Source organism: Sceloporus undulatus, chromosome 5, assembly GCF_019175285.1.
Source record: "Sceloporus undulatus isolate JIND9_A2432 ecotype Alabama chromosome 5, SceUnd_v1.1, whole genome shotgun sequence".
Lineage (NCBI taxonomy): Eukaryota > Metazoa > Chordata > Lepidosauria > Squamata > Phrynosomatidae > Sceloporus > Sceloporus undulatus.
Genome location: NC_056526.1, coordinates 120526599 through 120546225, shown reverse-complemented (window position 1 = coordinate 120546225; position 19627 = coordinate 120526599). Strand labels below are relative to the sequence as shown.

General features: G+C 40.1%; 2 protein-coding genes across 4 annotated transcripts in view; both read left to right on the top strand.

Annotated features, from left to right (window-relative positions):
* Positions 1 to 2413, top strand: part of NFXL1 (nuclear transcription factor, X-box binding like 1) — a 63243-nt gene extending 60830 nt beyond the window's left edge. For 2 of the 3 annotated variants that reach the window (XM_042468616.1, XM_042468617.1), the window contains one exon: positions 299 to 2413. In XM_042468616.1, coding sequence (XP_042324550.1) covers positions 299 to 472 — 174 coding nt within the window. In that variant the 3' untranslated portion in view covers positions 473 to 2413. The remainder of the gene's footprint in view (positions 1 to 298) is intronic. The other variant, XR_006104092.1, reaches the window with a different exon arrangement.
* A 7240-nt stretch (positions 2414 to 9653) lies between these two features.
* Positions 9654 to 19627, top strand: part of CORIN (corin, serine peptidase) — a 170568-nt gene continuing 160594 nt past the window's right edge. Inside the window, exon 1 of the mRNA XM_042470554.1 lies at positions 9654 to 9747. Coding sequence (XP_042326488.1) covers positions 9682 to 9747 — 66 coding nt within the window. The 5' untranslated portion in view covers positions 9654 to 9681. The remainder of the gene's footprint in view (positions 9748 to 19627) is intronic.

Genomic DNA, 19627 nt, shown 5'->3' with positions numbered 1-19627 from the left:
TGTTAACCAACATGCCCTTTTTGATTCATTGTCACACAATAAACTCAACTGCTGTTCCCTGGCTACCACGACCTCTTCCAGCATTCATTACAAGAGGGTCTTTCATCACAAAATGAAAGGGTTTTATTTACAGTAGTACTAAATGCTATTGCTGTGCTTTTATGAGGATGTAAAAAGGTCAGTGTTGTTTGTTGTATTTGCCAAATATTATTCTGTAATTATGTTTTTGAGGGGATCGTGATGTTTAATCTTTGCATACCATTTTAACTCCCCCTGCCCACCTTTTCTTTGCATCTAGGCTGAATTGGAGGCTTTTGAGAACAGGTTAAAAGGGCGCCGGAAGAACAAGAGAAGAAAGGATGAGGTTGAAGTTGAAAAATCTGTATGGCAAAAATATAAAAATATATTTGTACTGCCAATATGTGGAGCTGCTGTTGTAATGATTGCATGGTTCATTGCCTACAGTGACTGAAATCTTAATACTTACTTCAGCACATTTCCATGTGATTATAGGTAGATAGGTAGCTGCTAGAGTGTTATCTTGTATAAATTAGGATTTAATATCCAGTTGTGGAGAAAAACAACCAGTCTACCCACAGATCACTTTGAAGTACAAGTTGTTATTCTGTCCCATCAGTTCTAAGCAATGGGCACAGATTTGAAACGCCTGATTTGCAGGGAATCATTCAAGTACAGTTCCTGATCATATTCTTGTGTTTCATGTTACTATGCGAGGATTTCCTTTCATGAACCCACTGAATATTTTGTTCGAGTAGTTAACAGCACTCTTGATGAACTGAACTGGGGGAAAAATTGATTTGATACTGTCATAGATGAACATGTCTATTGTCTGACAAAGAATGCATGGAAACTCTGATCCCATAAAGTTCAATAAACACATTGTCCCACTACTAGCTGCACTTCCTTCAGCAGATGTACATGCTGCAGCAGCCTCTTGCATGCAAAGGTCATCTTTGTATGCTTCACACCAAAGTATTTTGCCTTCATTGAGTTATTAATGCAAACAGAATTAAATATTTTAAATTTTGTGAGTCATTAAAATTACATGAAACTACTCTGGCTACATAACAGTTCTAATGATGTCAGAAGTAGCTTTTCCTAATACAGTGTCAGTATTATGTACCTGAGAGGGTTTTCCCACAGGATCCTATTTCCAAACAGAAAAGTTAGGTTTTTCTCATAGACATCTTTCATCACTAATGAAAACAGTCAATTATATATAGCTTTGAGTTTAAATTCTACTTTGTACCTAGAAAAAAAATCCTTCAAGTCATAATCATTGAAAGGCAGACATTGTTTTATGTATATATAAATTCTCACAAAGACCAGTTAATTTAAATGAGTTAGTATATATCTCTGATGTAGTTGTGTTAGTGTTTTAGAGAACAGTATATGTAAAGTTGGTAAATTAATTCTTGATTCAGGTATAAAAATATGTACATAAATATAAAAGGTTGGTTTGCTCTCAAAATCATGTTTTTACATGAAATGCCAAGTAGTTGTTTAAAGGTCTAGTTAACCTGATAGATGTTTCTCTAAACAAACAGCCTTGCCTCAAATTTTTCAGATGTGACTGATGAAGATAATTGCTCAAAACCTGAACTATGTTAATAATTAATTTCATGGGGAATACTGTCACATCAAATTGAAGGGAGTCCACATTTTTCTGCCTCTCTTGTTCTACTTAATTTACCACTTCAAATATTATTGAGGGTCAGTTTCCTATTAAAATAGTGTCTGTGTTAAGAATACATTCCAGGTGGCGCATGGTAGGAATGCTTGAGGGAAGAAGATACAAGTACTGTACTCTAAACTTGATGTTTTCACATGTAGCTTGCAGTGGATTGGACTGGATAATTAACAATCCACATTCCAAAAATATCATAACATAAGATACTCCTATCCATTGTTCAGGATTTTTAGCATTAGAATTATAAAAGGTAGACCAAGTGTAGGCTGCAGAATCGTTCAGTTTTTGACTTGTTATATTTACAAGAGAAATAACATTTTAGTTTTCCATTATTTAAAAGAAAAAGGCAAATTTTGAAGATATATATACTGCTGCTTTACATTTAAAAAACCAACAACAACCAAAACTAGCTCAGCAGTTGATTTCCTATCGGCATAATTAATGGATGTTCACAGGGCTTGTCAGATTTCACGCTTAGATATGTTAGTGCAAGTCCTTTATTTTTGTATTCTTATTTTGATGAGAGAAACCCTTTCCAGTGTAGATAAACTGTATGAAAACCTGTTTGCATATTATGTATTTAAATCAGTCAACATTGTCTTGGTTTAAATGTTAAGGGAATTTCTTTGCTTCTGTAAATGGAGAACTATGTAACATTTTAGCTACTTCAGCACTGATATTAAAACATGCTTATTTCTTCCATTTTGTGTAAATAATGTATTTTCATTTGAATGGCACTGATTCTTTTTGTTGTTGTTGTTGTTTTGGATATTCAGCAGAGAGAGAATTGAAAATCTACCCAAGCGTGTAAAACTTCAGAATCATTTGCTATATCTTGAGTAAATGAAAAAAGACCATATTTCAGGAGTAGAGCGCATACTTAGCATGGAAAAAATCACTGGGTCATTGCTCAGGATCTCAGTTATAAAAAAGTTAGGTGGCACATGGTGGGAAACACCCTTTCTTGAGATGCTTGGAGTGCCATCATCAGTCATGGTAGCCAATACTGGGTGAAAGTGACAAATATTTCATTGTGGTATAAGGTACTTTTTTCCAGTGTTCTAAAGGTTTGTTCTAAAGTGGGACTGGATGTATTCTACACAACTGAAGAACAGAATTTGCAGAAGGCATTCAATGCCAATTAACATCTATGAAATGTTAAACTACAAAGGTAGTAACTGAAAGGGATCCTCCACACTTGGTGTAGTCTTGGAAATTAGGTTTGGTGATAGTCATGAATGACAGTTGTGTTCAAGCTGACGTTCTCTTTCCCTGCATTAGCACCTTGGAGTAAACAGAATAAATTGCATAAAAACAAGAAAATTCAAGCGTATGTTTAATTTGTATGATTTTACACGTCTCAACATTCAGTTTTTCTTCATACGTGTCATTAGGCACATTGTTATTAGGCATTTTTTTAAGATCATGATTCCACTTTTTGCATACAATAAATATAAATTTTTTATCCCTTGTGGAAGATTCAGGTGCCTTTCCTCATATTAGCACACATAAAGATCACATTATTTTCAGCAACTGGAAAAGTTTCATTCTTGAAAAAAATGACATTCACACCCTGCTAAAGCATCTTTTGCAATAGTAAGGCCTTAGAATGGGGTTGTGCCAGTTGTCACCAACTGTGACAGTTATTACATCATTTACATAACAAAAGTCACAGGGCATCCCACAAATGCCTTTTGGAACAAGTAGGTTACAAAACAGTTACCAGTTGGGAAACTGAAGAATCTTCTGAAATATGAACTTAACACTAATAAAGATGGTTTTCAAAAGTTGTCAGCCAAAGTTTGTTTCTTTGTTTATATCCTGCTTTTCTCCCATAAGGGACCAAAGTGGATCACACCCTACATTAAAACATTACAACTAAAGCATTCTGAAATACAAAAAATTAAAAATATTGAATAGAAATCACTTAAAAACATTTAAAGCAACTAAAGCAATTGTTTAAAACAAAAGCATATTAAAACCTACTCATTGCACTACCTCAACCAGTTAAAAACTGAAGGCCTGTTTATATCTGAGTTTATTTCCTGTTTACTTTAAATGGGACTGAAGAGTGGCTAATTTTTCTCTAGACTGGAGCTGAAGAAGTTATACAGGTACAATATGTTAAGCATAAAACAGTTTCCACTTCATGCTATTTCTGACTTACGGTGACCATAAGGTAACATGATGGAGTTTTCTTGGCAAGATGCAGAGAAGGGGTGCTTTTGCTTTCTTTTGAGACTGAGAGAGTTGTGACTTGCACAAGGTCACCCAGTGGATTTCTATGGCTGAGGAGGGATTCAAACTCTGGTCTCCAAAGTCATACTCCAGTGTTCAAAGCATTACACAATGCTGGCTCCCGCTAGCAAAACACTTTCAAAATATACAACTGCTAGATATTCTTCTTATGATGTGTCCTTGCTTATAAAATAACACAGATGCTTTCCAAAGGATCTGTGTTCTTAATTAAGTGTATTGCCCTAAAGAACCTCTGGAACAGAAATGCATTGGGATTTGGGTTTAGTCTTAAATTCTTCTAGAAATGTTATTCTTAAGGAAGGAGATCGTGGATAGTTTGAGTCCCCAACAAAAAAATTAATTTGCCTCTCAATATAGCCTGAACACAGCTTCTCCCGACTAGTACTATTACATGACTTAGCTCATTTGTGGGAAACACTCCTCAGATTTAGTGAGGGTGCAATGCAAACCTGAAAAAAACCTTTTTAATAGATTGCCGGTGTCATCATGATGACAAGTGATACTTCTATTTATAACATTAATCTCCTTTTGTTGGCATGATACTGAAGTGCAGTAGCTAAACTACATAACCCCCCTCCCAACACTTTGTATTTTTATAAGTAAGCTTTGTGTGTATGTATATGTGCCTTCAGGTTCCTGGTCAACTTACGGTGGCCTCATAAATTTCATAGGGTTTTCTTAGGCAAGAAATTCATACTCAGAGGTGGTTTTGCCAGTTCCTTCCTTTGCAACGATGCGCCATATTTAGTGTTGAGAAATGCAGCTCTCCACAGTGCTATACCTCAAAACATGTGCACATATTAAATTAGTACAGTTAAAATAGTCATTAGAGGCGTAATTCTTCATAATAAGTTACATGTATCAACAGTTGTTTGACTTGCTTGTCTAGTGTTCTCATCTAGCTTTTCCAAAACAAACAAACCCCTCCTGGTTGAAATGCACTGAGTAATTTGTTTTCTTCCCACAACTATTGGAAAAGTGTGTTCACTAACAATTGCATACATATATTCACTTACATCTGCACAGAAATATATCTCAAAGACCTCAGTGGCACTCGCTTCCAGATAAGTATGTGTGGGATTGCAACCAAAAAGTGGAATGTAGGGGCTGTGAATACATCTCTGAACCAGATTGCTGTCCTACAGCTGGGCTGTATCCTCTCTTGAGATGAGAGCAGAAATATTGCATTGATACTGATAAAGTTATCGTACCAAGAGAAATACTAGTTGATTATTCTTTCTCATTTGTCTGAGATGGTCCTTATCCTTTGTGACTTGGTATCTCTTGCTGCTATAGAAATAATAGCACAGCACATATGGAAAGTTATATGTACTAGTCCCACCAGTTTTCTTAAAGTCCTGAAACATATATTTCAGAAATCAATCAGCAGATCAAATCCAAAATAAAATGGGATGTCCATAATGGTACGACACCTACGAAGAGAGATAAAGTTGTATTTCTGTACTTGTGTTGATACAGTTATTATTTGTTTTAGGATTGAAAAAAAGACATCTAGAATTCTCTGAGATGCTTAGTAACTGCTAACTGATTGATCTTTGGCCTGTTACAGACAGCCAAAATAAAGCTGCTTCGAGTCACTTTGGAGGTATGGTATTTCAATGATACATGCGTCCTAAGAGTCCAAAGGCCGCACCAAAGCCACGCTCCAGTCTTAAGGACTGGAGTGCAGCTTTGGTGAAGCTTCCAGACTCTTAGGATTCATGCATCATTGAAATACCATACCTCCAAAGTGACTCAAAGCAGCTTTATTTTGGCTGTCTGTAACAGGCCAATAGATTCACAATATCTCTGTTTCCAAAACTTAACTGCAAACACCAGTCACTCTTTCTTTTCTAGATGGTAGGACAATACGAGTAGAAAAAGAGTAGGAAGAGAGGAAAACCATGTTACTCATGGAGCCACAAAGGAACCACCACCCTAAGTTTGCAAGACCTGGGGAGGTCTGTTGATAAGAGAGTGATTTGGAGTTCTCTCATTCATAGGGGTGCCATAAGTCAAAGTCAGCTAGATGGCATTTAACAACAAAAGACAATTTCACTGTAGTAACTATAAAATTAAAAAAAAATACTCCATTCAGAAGTTAAGAAAGTCCATCTGCACCTTTAAAAGTGTTTGCTTATCCCACAACTGTCGGGATCTTTCATTATTTGGGGTTATGGGATATTCCTCATCTTCATTCTTTGCTAACAGAGCAACATAAAGAAAGGCTATATCTGTAACACAGGAGTGAGTGGTCAGACTTTATTTTTGGACGTTATCACTGCTACGGTATCCACTGTTATCTATTCCACTTACTCTGTACCTTTGATTTTGTTTGCCCATTCTTCTCAGCCTTATGGGTCATTATATTGCATAACTATAGATAAGCAGAGTGTATAGGCAGCAACCAATAGATATTAGATATATTTACCCCAAAAATAACTTGCACCTTGCTAGGTTCAGACATTATGTTGGCTGTTCTATGTGTTAAGAATAAGGGCTGTATTAAACTTTGCTCATATTTACAGTCAAGAACTGTCACTCTCTCACAGCGTTTCAAAGGTTCTTATTCCAATCCATTCATCCTCTAAAGACTGCCCTTGTATGTAAACCAACGGTCCTTCTTCTTTCACTCTTTTAATAAGCTTATTTTTTTATAAAACAAACACACCAAACAAACCAATTTCTGTTTAAAACTACCTATTTAGCTGAAGAAAACTTGTAGCAGACGGAGTTTGGGATTCTTTCTGCAACCATGATGCTTATTGTATAGCAAATTATTATTGCAACCTTGAGCTACCTGTCATGAAGATAATCTGGCTATAATTGAAACTAGTCAGTCTTGATTGCTGAGCAAAATGAACAAGACGAAAGAGTCTGAAAAGTATTTGATTCCTTCTTTCAAACGTTTCTGAATTACTTTGTAAGAGTTAACCCGGACACTTGTGGTTTGGCCTAATGTATTTTAAAAAACAGCTCTGTTAGTAAAGTCAAATTAGGAACATAATAAGGGCAGAAACTTTGTCAATACACTACGTGTTGCTACATGTATTTTCAAAGCCAATATTCTTCGATTAAGTTGCTGAAGAACATGGAATTTTAAAGACAAATGTGATTCATTCCTGGGGAAGGCAGTGAATCTGAAAATTGCTGCTGCATTTCTCCGATTTAGGACAGCAACTGAGTTACTGTAGAAAGATTACCCCTTGGATGAGCATGTTTCCTTGTAGGTGGAAAGATACATAATGTCACATCAGTTCGAAGTAGTGTGTGAGCATGTGATACATCTCCAAATTTAACTTTTCCACTCATTTATATCAAGATTTATATTGCAAAATCACAATGTATTGTAAAAGCTTTTGTGATGTCTGTTTCTTCATCCTTTAATTTTGTCCATGCTGAATGAGACCCCAGTCTCAATGCCGGTTAAGCAAAGGAATACATCCCTTCACCTGTGAAGATCTATTTAACTGTGTGTATTTGCACAGATTGTAGTTCCGTTGCCTTTGAAAAACAAATTGCTTGTGGTTAATTTCATGTTTCATGTCTCTCCAACAGCAACAACCCTACCTCAACCGCTTCTGACATTAAGATGACAAAAGCAATTTGTGACAGGCAGTGTATGTTTCTTTCAAAGAAAATTGTCAAATACGATTAGACAAAGACAAGCAACTCTCTTGATGCAGGCAGAGAACTCTGTGGTACTCTTCTGGAATTTGTTATCTTGAGAGAATAAACGCTGTCTTGACACCTTCCTGGTGCTTAATACTTGCCTCATATCCTTGCCCCTCTCCTTGTTCCACATTGTACAAATGAACATGAGATTATGCTTCAACCAGATCCTAGTAAGCGTGTTACCTATTCCATGAAGTCCAATTTGCAAGGCATGTTTCAAACATATTTGGATTTCCTTCATCGGTAATGCAGAATGTAGTCTTCATTTTAGAAATGCCTTCCTCCTTTTCTTGTCTTGAGCTACTTCTGTAACACATCTGCAAGCGATCCATTTCAGGTGCATAGGCATTCATAAGCTCAGTGGGACCATGTCTGGACCATGCTGGCCGACTTATGGAGACTTCATGAATTTCATGGGGTGCTTTTTTGTTGGTGGTCCCCCATCCAAGGTCTGAATATCCTAACAGCAGCAGATCCCATTTGATCTTGGAAGCTAAGCTGTTACTGCTTAGAAAGGAGACTGCCCTGGCTCATTCACTCACCATTCTAGCTGCAGTGGTGGGACTTCTGTTGAAGGTCTCAGATGCTTGACAGGTACAGACACATGGCAAGTTCCCTAGCTGAATAAGAAACAGGGAAACCTTGTTGTTATTGTGATTGCTAGGGGGGGAGTGACCTGGGCATTTCCCATAGTCATGGTCAACTTAGCTCACAATTATTACAGAAGTTCCCCCTCCCCAAATTGTCTCTTGTTTCTGTGCATGAAGAAGAAAGGACATATGCTAGGAGTCTAAAGCATGAGGGGCAGCATATGTCCTTTCTTCATCATGCACAGAAAAGAGGCTATTTGGGGGACTTCTGTAATAATTGTGAAAGAAGTTGCCCATGACTATGGGTAGACAATAGGAAACAGCCAAGTCACTCTCCTCATGTTTGCCATGTGGGTAAAGAGAGATCTTGGGGTCCCTTTGAGACTCACTGGAAGAAAGAAGTTGGCAGCATGAGCTTTCCTAGACTAAGCTCTACTTCCTCAGATGCATGCTGAGGAAGATGCATCTGAGGAAGTAGACTGAAGTGAGTCTCAAAGGGGCCACAAGATATCTCTATGTACTGATGCTACAGACTAACATGGCTATATCTTTGAATTCTACCAGGTGGACAAAGAGTTGTACTTTCCTGGGTCCAAAACCCTGTGCTTTGAGCCCTCCAAAAAGTTTGCCATTGCACTCTCTGGCAATACTTGTATGGATTTTATGTAACTGTGGGGCACCCATTGTGCAACACAGGTCTTTCCAAAAGAAACCTAGCTACTCTAGGAATTTGGGACCACTTCAGCTGCCAACCTTAAGGTCCCCTGCTATTATTCCAACACCTTTCCTCTGACTACAAGGCACTCTGTTCCCATCCCACCCCCCTTACTCTCTGTGTTGGGGGTTTTAGTAGTAAGAGGAGGCTGCTTTCAGAGAAAGAAAACTTTTGTTGGAAGAGTTTTTATGTAAGGCTGGGTACTAAGCAGAGCTTAAGGCTGTTTCATAAGGAGAGGGGAAGGGAGGATTGGCTCAGGATTTTTCAAGGAGGATAAAAAACAAAATCCCCAAACCTGGCTCTTCTCTGCAGGGTCGCTGCTGGAAGAAAGGAGACCCCAAAAGGTGGGCAAAGTGGGCACTGCAGCGGAGAGGTAGGAAGTCAGGAGGAAAGGGCAGATGCAGAAAGGCCAGGACATCTCTTCTTGAGGGGGGTGGGTTCCAATTCATTCCCCATCCTCTCTTTGGCAGAGTCTCTTGGAAAAACAAACAAGGGAGGGGGGCAGTGGAGCTTGGTGGAGGCAAAGGGGATGAGTGGTTTTGTCCTGGAGATGGTGGTGATGATGGTGGTGGGGAGGGGATGGGGGGTGTGGATTGCCGAAGCGGACAAAATGCTGAGCCACCCCCCTTGGGAAGGAGCCTGCTGCCAGCCCCAGTGCTTGCTGCCCGGCTGGTGCAAGGTTTGCGAGGCTGGCAAGGCAGCAGAGAGACCCAGCAGGCAAGGATCGGACCATGCTGGCCCTCCATCCGCTCCCTCCGGAGGAAGAGCCCTACAGGCAGGTCCAGCCCAAGCACCGGGTAAGCCAAGCCCAGATGGAGCCTTTGAGGTTTTGGCCGGGGTGTCCTCCTTTCCCAGGACCCGTCCTCCACCCCGTCCTCCTCTCCAGGAGGGATCCCGCAAGGACCTCTCTAAGGTCGCCCTCCACTCCTGCTTGAGCCGGAAGGGGACCCCCTGGAGACCACCTTCTCAATGCCCTTCCATTGGAAGTGCTTTTTCTGAGGAGGAGGAGGATGAAGTGGTTTTCTGATGATGATGGGGATTCAAATGCATCTGAGGAAGTCGACTCTAGGAGAGCTCCTGCTGCCAACTTTTTGTCTTCCTGTCAAAGAGGCTCCTGATGAGTTCTCTTTCGATGAGGGTTTGGAGCTTTTGGCTTGCCTATGTCTTACTCTCCCTTTTTCTTTTCCTCCATGTTTGCGGTGCTTTAGGAGGACATCTGGTCCCCTTGAGCTGGGATGCCAGCAGGAGCAAAGAAAGCCTCGGGACACTCCCTGCGGGTGGGAGACCTTTTTCTTGATCGATTTCTTTCCAAGAGATCCCAGGGAAGGAGAGCGGTGGGTATAATGGTTGGAGCTTTGGACTCTGGAGACCAGGGTTGGATCTCTAGATCGGCCCATGAAAAGCCATGGCGAGTCACACTCTCTCAGCCTCAGGGGAAGGCAAAGGCCAACCTCTTCTGAACCCACCTTGCCAAGGAAACCCCATCGTAGGGTGGCCCTCAATAGGGAACGACTTGGAAGGAGAATTTGGTGGCTGCAAGTTAGTTTGGAAGGGGAAAGTGGAGGAGAGAAATAAAGGAGGGTCGTAGCAGTGTGGGCTCTTGGGCTTCCACATGAAAAAGCTCTGGTGCACCAACAAGCGACATCTCCACCTCCCAGAATTCCATAGCATGGAGCCAAGGCAGTTCAAGTGCGGTCGAACTGGATCATTTCTGCAGTGAGGTTGCAGCCTTGTGTCTACCGTCCTCTAGTGAACCCATTAGACTCCCTCCTTGGGAGTCTTTAAGCAGAGGCTGGATGGCCATCTGTCAATGGGGATGATTTGATTGAGAGTTCCAGCATGGCAGAAGGGGGGAGTTGGACTGGATGGCCTTTGGGGTCTCTTCCAACTCTAGGATTATATGATCCTATGGCAAATTCAATCTGAAAAGCAGTCTGCAAAGGGACCTTGCAGGACCTTTGAAAGACGTTGGTAGCCTGAGCCTGACTTGAGCCTCCTCCCTGTGATGCATGCCTTCCTCTCACCTTCAGCCTCCAAGAGCCTTTTGTCCTCAAAAGAGAGAAGCTGGTCTGCAGCTGAGGAAGGAGGCTCAAGGCAAGGAAAGCTCAGGCTACCAACTTCTCTCCTTCAATTCCTTTCAATGTGTGAAAGCTCAGGCTCCCAGCTTTCTTTCTTTCTTTTATAAGTTAGTCTTCAAGGTGCTGCAAGATCCCTTTGCCTTTTCAGAAACTGAAGATCAGAGGCAGGAGGATAAAGAGGAGGAAAGAGAGGAGAAAGTGATCTGGTTAGAAGGTAAATGAATGTAGCTAGGAACTGTATGGGATGGGTATGGAAGGGGGGGGGTCAGAGAACACTAAACAGCTTCCTAGTAGTAGTAGTAGTAGCTGTTGTTGTTTTATTTGGTCATTGACCAGTATAAAATAGAATAATAAAAATAGGAACAGCTTCCTAATGTTCAGCAGTAGAAACAATATGCTTGCTATGTTTGACGAATGTTTCTTTTAAGTCTCTTTGAAGTGGTTTCGTTTTAAAAAAAAGTAAACATCAATAAAAAATTAATTAAATTAAAACAACAACAACAAAGAAAGACCCCTTTGCCTTTTCCAGACCCACAAGGCTGGGTCTCTGAATATTACCAGCATCGGAGAAAACATCACCTGCAACAGGTTGTATCCCCCCCCCCCCCCCCCAAAAAATAAGCAGAGAGGAGGGTGCCAAAGAAGGGCATTTTGTTTGCTGTCTTGCTGGTTTTAATGTTGCGGGATTCTTCTTTTCTTCTTTGGAAAAGCAAAGGTGATCCTTTTCCCCTGAAAGTCTGGGGAGACCTGCTGCCTCTTTCCCAAATTCATATTTCTTCTTCTTCTTCATCTTCTCCTGGGTTCTTTTCCTTCACAACAGTCCACTTGTGGATCCAGGGTTAGAAAAAGCACACAGAGGAAAAGTGATCCTGCTTTTTTAAACAAGAATTTTTTTTAGCTTTTACAACTAATTTAGCTTCCACGGCTGATCGCGGTTGCTTAAGCTTCTTCTTGCTTGTCGGTCTGCTTTCCCACTCCGTTCCCACCTTCCCCTAAAAATAATAGCAAGATCAAACTCCTAATAAGAAGCCAAAAGGAGTAAAGGTAGAGAGCAGATGAAACTTGGAAAAATAGGGTGCCTTGGTGTGAATCTGGCTTCACCCACCTGCCTGTTAACCAGGCTGATCTGTCTCAATACTGTAAATCGATAGCGGAAGATCCCAGGTCAATAGCTTAAAACTTCATCAGTTGGAAATTTTATTTCCCAAAGATTCTCCTATATAGTTTTATTTCCTTCTAATCAGTAACTGCAGTAACTGGTTGGAAAGGCCTTTGCACCTTCAAGGAATGGGATTGGGGGCAATCTTATACACAGGGAGGTGGATTTTACTGCATTCACTGATTAGAATCGCCTACACTTAGAGTTGGAAGAGACCCCAAGGGCCATCCAGTCCAACCCCCTTCTGCCATGCAGGAATTCTCCATCAAAGCATCCCCAACAGATGGCCATCCAGGGAAGGCTCTTCATGCTAACAATGAGAAGGCCCTGTGTGCAGCTATTTCTTCTTTTCAAAGGAGGATGGGGGAAAGTAGTGGAATAACAGCAGAGCCTAATGGTGGATGACTATTCTGAAGCCTCCCTACGATTTAGGAGATGAGGGAGCCCTGACTGTCATGAAAATCTTGTCTGGAGCCCAGTGGAATTTAATTCTGATTTGGCTTTAAGGCCATTTCCCTGAGACTGACTACAATTTTAGGTCCAGTCATTCCTTCAGATGTCAAATGCTGTTTAGATCCCCAGCTCTTCATCTAATCTGGCACTTCTGAGTCAAATCCACTGAAGCCTCCTCAGATCCACAGGCATTAGACTGGCTGGTCTGGCCCTGGTTTGTTGTGTAATGTGGAGAGGAAAGAAAGGGAGAGAAAACAACAACCGCATCCCCAGATGTTGTTCTGTTTGTGACCGCAGCACCGCTTACATAACTCCTTTGTATATCAAGGGATATTAATCATCCCATGGAACAGGTAGAAGAGAAATGGGCCACATTTTTGGGTCTCACAGTTGGAAGGAAGTTCCTTCCTGCACCCATGGGCCTTAAAGTTTCATGCCACCCGTTTGAGTTTTAGGAACTTTTGAGTAGCTCTTTTTCGTGCAGATCTGATTTCCAAAGGAGTCATCAAAACAATGATAGTTCTCAGAAGTGAAACATACGTGATTGTTCCAATTTGATATAACCAAGTTTCCGAGATTTTGCCAGGCCCCAGTGGACATCTCAGTTTATCTGGTAAAGATAAGCTGGAGCTACATTTGTTCAGTGAACAAAGGAAACAAAGCTAAGGTTGCTTTCTGCAAGAACATGCTGTTTTCCAAAATCTACTTCAGTCTATTCCCTTAAGCAGTTACAAATCATCAGTACTGTCTGCTTCCAGTTGTTGTTTTTCTGGACCTATTTTAGCTTCTACAACCGACCTGGAAAACCTTTATTATTGTATGGAGAGAAGCAGCCACCCTTTAACTGTTCAGTGGTTGGGAACTCTCACCGTTTACCATGGTAGTTAACTAGTGATTTAAATTCAAAAGGCAGTCAATGGGAAAATGGAGTAATCTTTCTTAGGTTATCAAAGCAGTTTGCAGTAGTAGCACATTCCCTTCATAACCTGGCAGTACGGAAACCTGACTGCACCTACAGTGTGTCTGCAAACATTATCTACTTAAACGAGAGCAGTTTACTTTAATATTATTTGGAGATAATCTGGAGTCATCAAAATATCAAAGCTAAACGGGTCCTAATCAGGATTGTGTCTTCTGGAATGAAACAAAAAAGTCATCCCTAGTGCCAAAATAGCTATAATTATATGCATGAACACATGAACTCGGGGTTTGTTCATTTGTTTACTCCATTTGTAGTTTACTTCCACTCATTCTATGGACATAAAACAGTTTACAAGCTCATTTGGTTAATTTTGGAAAGTCTGTAGACATAGTTTGTAGCATGCTGCATTTGGTTGTTTACTATTTTGATGCACTAACTCTTCTTCTTTGGATCCTGCTGCTATATTGCTAGGAAAAACAATTGATTGAGTGTTCAGTCTTCACTTACAAATGCTAGGAGTTAGTAGTGAGGCTGTCCTGGCAACCCTTTCCTAACATTAGAAGGCATTTCCCAACCTCCTGTTAGGTTGGGGAAAGCCTTTTGCTGCATACTGTTGAATGAAGAAGAATTTCAGATTTACATTTGTTATCAGAAGTACAGACCTGGCAATAGCGTTAGCCAGACTGACATACATTAGTTGTATTAACAAACAAAATGAATGATTTTGTACATATAGTTCTGGAGCTGGTTTGTGTCATCTTTACTGTTAGCTAGATTTGGCATCGAGAACCAGGGAGGCATAATGGTTTGTGTGTTGGACTACAGTTCTGGAGACCCGGGTTTGAATCCCTGCTTAGCCATGGAAACCCAATGGGTGACTTTGGTCAAGTCATACTCTCTCAGCCTCAAAGCTGGGCGAGGCAAACCCACTCTGATGAAATCTTGCCAAGAAAAGCCCATGATAGGGTCACTTTAGGGTTGCCATAAATTGGAAATGACTTGAAAACACACAACAACAGCATTTGGCAACAGGCTGTCTGCCTTCCTAAAGAACTTTGATACTGTCTATTCTTCTTTCAAATGCAGAATGTCGCATACAGAGAATGTTTCCATTTTTCACTCATAGTGAACACTCCTGTGAACCATCCAAGTGTTGTTGATGTGTCTCATTGTAGTTCTTTCACACTTCTGACATTTATGTATTAATACATGTGCATGTATATATAGTCACACACACAGGGGCACATACACTGCAGTTTTTTGTTAAAGGATGCATTAATTTCCTCAAAGATTTAAGAGACTCAGAATATTTTTTTTGCAATAGATGCAGATGATGTTTGAAGTAATTTGAATAATCTCCAGACCAACTTTAAAATGCTGTACAAATTTTGGGTACTTAACTGCAAATTCATTACCACATCGCCACCATTTAATACTGTATGGGCAGTTTTGTAGTTTTCTACTTTTTCAGATCTAAAAATAGAAACATGGTTCCTTAGTCCCATTTCCCCCCCATTAATCTGCTTTTTGTTTTGATTTGTTTTATCAATATGAAAAGGGAAACAATCCTTTATCATGTTTATACCATTAATGAAGTGTGATTGCAAGTAGGAAAATGATTTTTTTTTAAAGATTAATGTCTTCAAAACATCTTTCCATGTTTTGTGGAAGTATTCCAATGAATACTACAAACAGATTAGATGGCAAATATCTGTATCTAATCTCTCAAATCTCTCAAATAATGGAAGGTTTGTGTTTCTGAAAAAGCGATTCAAAACAGTGAAGATGGTAGCCTTCAGGAAAAACAAATGGAGTAAATATGTAAGAAAAAACAAATGACAAAAGAAATAAAAACATGATTGCAGTTGTCTGAACCAAGGAGATGATGTGACTGATGTTTTCCTTCAACAAGTGACATGGTTTAGGGAAGTCAAATTAGTAACGGGAGTATCAAACGACTGTGATATTTGCCGAGAGACAAAACTTTGCTATATATGGACTCTCTGACAAATTATTTATATGTCTTGGGGACATCTCCCCTTTTCAGTGGGTGGAGAGATGTAAAAAAAGGGATCTTCAATCCTTGTTTTTAATTAATGAAAATAGATTATCAGTGAAGAGAAATGACTATGTAATGCTGGAATCCATTATCTTATGGAATGTCAAAGGTGAGCATATCAAACATATACGTCAGGTTTTAGGTTATTGGTAGGATTCCATGGATAGGCTCCAAAATGAGGAACCTCTAATGGACCCTAAATGTTATTTGTTGGGAATATGCTCAAATGAAGTAGTGGAAAGTAAATATGGCAAAATCTTATTTTATATAGCCACAGCAACTCGAGCGGTCTATTCGGCTAAATGGAAAAAGAAGGAATATCCAGGGGGCAAAGAATGCTTATTTATACTATTAGAATGTATGGTTACGTATACGTTTGCTTCATTATTGAAAGGATGATCATGGAAAGAGCAGAAGAAAGAATGGGATTCCTTGATAAATTTTCTGAAAGAAAATGGACATGAGAAAATTATTGTAGAATTATAATATAACAGAATATGATTTGATGCATAAGTGTGGTAAAGCACTTAGAATTTAGAGATGATATAATTTTACTTTCACTTTAGAAAGTTAAGGTGAAGAGGGAAAAGATAAGTGACCTTATGGACCTAGGTTTTTGGATCTAAAAACGGAAGAGATTGATATGAAATATTATGAACCAATCTTGACAGGACTCAGGAAGTCGAAGTATGTTTTGTGATGTATGGTTTTTGATGATGTTGGATTGTATGTGGTATATAGCATTTTGTTTTTGTTATGAATGTATCATATGTTTAGATGTAAATGTGTGTTTTATAAAAGTTCTAGAAATTTAATATAACAGAAACAAAAGCAACAAAAAACACAAAATGAGGAACCTCTAAAGCAGGGTTTTGATAATGCAGTCCTCCAGATCTCAATGAATTGCAACTCCCAGCAGAAACCTAGACAGTAAGGACAATTTGGCAACTGGATTAATAAATGGGGAAGAAAGATCTTCCACTTATGGTTTTCAAGCAAAGACTGGACATCTTTGAGTCCCTATGTTGGGAAGCAGTTGGGATATAAGATGATAATAGTAATCATCATCATCATCATCATCATCATCATCATCATCATCATCATCATCATCATCATCATCTATTTTTTAAGCAGGCTCAAGCTCTGGATTTCCTGTAGCTGGCAGGAGATTAGTGGCAAGGCCAGCTCCAGATAGATAAAGGTCTGTTGAAGCACAGATCACTGGCATTGGGTTGTACTTATTATCCTTTATTACGGCCAATTGGCCAGCACAATTGGGTTGTACAGTATTGCTCTTTTACTTATATACACTACAAATCCCATTAGGGCAGCTTTTATTATCATGGCATCTCTGTGCTGGGGGGAATGAATGTGTTGGGTTTGTGGCCATCATCAAGGTGTCATAGGTTATCTGTAGAAAGATGTTCATAAAAAGAAATGCTGGCTGTTTCTCATAGTTCCTAATGGATGAAGCTAAAAGTAGTTTCCCTATATATGGCGTTTCCAGATATAGGAATACAGGAGGGGATAGCTTGCCTATATCCCACATGAGGGGATGGGATTTTCCCCTCAAAAGGTTTGTTCCTTACAGTGATGGCGAACCTATGGCATGCGTGCCAGAGGTGGCACTCAGAGCCCTCTCTGTGAGCACATGTGCCGTCACCCCAGCACAGAGTTTGCCAGAGTTTGTTACTAGAAAGCTAGAGGGACATGGCACTTTGTAATAAATAAGTGGGTTTTGGGTTGCAGTTTGGGCACTCGGTCTCTAAAAGGTTCACCATCAATGGTTCCTCATGTGATAAATCCAGACTCTGAAGCCCCTCACACTGCTTTTTTTTGTGTGTTTTAGAAATACATCAGGAGAAAAAAGTTTCCCTCCCATCTGCCTCAATGACAGGAAAACACCCCAATTACACAATCTGTATTAGCTAGAAGACATCTCCAACACAATCCACACTGAAGAAATAAAGCAGTTTGACACCATTTTAACTGCCATGACACAATGCTATGGAATTCTGGGATGTAGTTTCATAAGACATTTAATCTTCCCTGACAGAGAGCTCTGGTGCAACCACCAAACTACAAATCCCAGAATCCCATAGCAATTAAAGCGGTGTCAAACTGCATTATTGCTTTGGTGTGGATGCAGCCTTAGTTTAAGGTGCTTTCCTCCAAACAATAGTAATGTTTTCCAGGGAAGGTTGCACAAGCTATTTAGGTCCAGAAAAGAAACAACTGGAAGCAGAGAATATTATTTCATAAGATTTGCCACAACATATATTTTATTATTATGGCAAACTTCCCTGGGTTCCTGCTATTAACGTCGATCAGTCTTTAAGTTGCAATATTTTCCTGACAGAGACTACTAATAAAAGATTTCAAAGGTCCAAAACACATTGCAGAAATAATCCAGTTTGAGACCGCTTTAACTGCATTGGCTCAATGCTATGGAATTCTGGGAATTTTGCACCTTTGAAATCTTTTTTATTATTTCTCAGTGCAAATTTAGACCTCACTGCTAGGGGATCCTGGGAATTGTGAGTGTAGTCTGACAATCCCAAAGTTAAAGCCCCAAGGTTAAAGATTTTTAGGTACACGATACTGATGCAAATCACTGTGAAACAAAAGTGTAACCCTTCTGCCCAGGTCTTCTCTTATTGTCAATTTATTGTAAAGAGAACACTAGTCTGAAACATGGCAGGCTTATCACATTTCTTATCTTAGCAGCCAGGGATAGGATGAAGTTTTTAACAAAATGGCCAATAAGAAACACCATTTTGTTTCCTTCTTCCTCAAGCTAAACCCATGCAAAATGTGTAAAGTTATCCTCAGCCCTCAAAAGACTAAATTACCCCCCCCTTCTTTACACATTTGAGGTAAATAATATGGAAATTGGGCATAAACACGGCTCAGGGCACTGTCTACAGCCATTTCCTGATGAGGCGATAAAATGGCTGCATCCACACTTGAGAAATAACCTGGTTTGGGACCGCTTTAACTCTTTTTCTGGCTCAAGGCAATGGAATTCTGGCCCCACAACAAACTCCAACTCCCAGAATTCCCTATCCTTGAGCCAGACACACTTAAATCGGTGCCAAACCGGGTTATTTCTCCAGTGTGAATGCAACCAATGTTTTATCTTTCTCCTTAGCGAAAAGAGCGGGAGGGCTGAGGGAAAAGGAGGCCATGGCTGAGGAATGGCTGCTCAAAGGGGGAAAAGGGAGCAGGCCATGGCAGGGGATTCCCTCAGAGATGTGTCAACCGAGTCTCCAAATGCTTTGGGTTGTTTGTTATGGAGGAAGGTGTCCTTTTTCCCTCTCTAGCTCCGACCGAGGGAAACCTACAGCAGCCGCAGCAGGGGCAACCACCCTTTCTATAAATAAGCGGCTAGGTCAGATTCCAGGTTTCATGGTTTCCCTTTTGCAATGGAAAGTCTGAGGCGGAGGGAAATGCCTTCGCAAAAATAGAGCTCGGCGCCATTGGCCTGCCTTCCCTCCCTGAGGAGGAGAGAGGGACATTTTCAGGCCGCCTGAGGCCTCCTCATACATCAGTCACACAGCCCTCGCCTGAAGCAGCCAGGCCTAGCACAGAGTTGCCATTATTTCCCTCACACAGGCTGCTGACATTTGAGAGGAATAATAATAATAATAATAATAATAATAATAATAATAATAATGGGACATGTGTATAAAGGTTGTTATCCTCAGTGAGGTTTCCCTTCTTCACAGAAGAAAGTGTCAAAAGGCCAGGCTGGTCTCCCTCCAAAAAAGACCATTTTCGCTTTCTTCAGGCAGTGATCCCCAAACTACTGTGCTCTTTAAAGGCCTGCAGCTTCATTTCCATACACAAAAGGATTTGTAATTTGAATTAATATCCTCCTCACATACCAATGGCATATACATACACATATATATGTCTGTGCCTGGCTTCCACTATACCAGTGGCATATATATGTTTGTGTGTGTCAGTGCCTGGCTTCCACTACCAATAGCATCTATCTATCTAT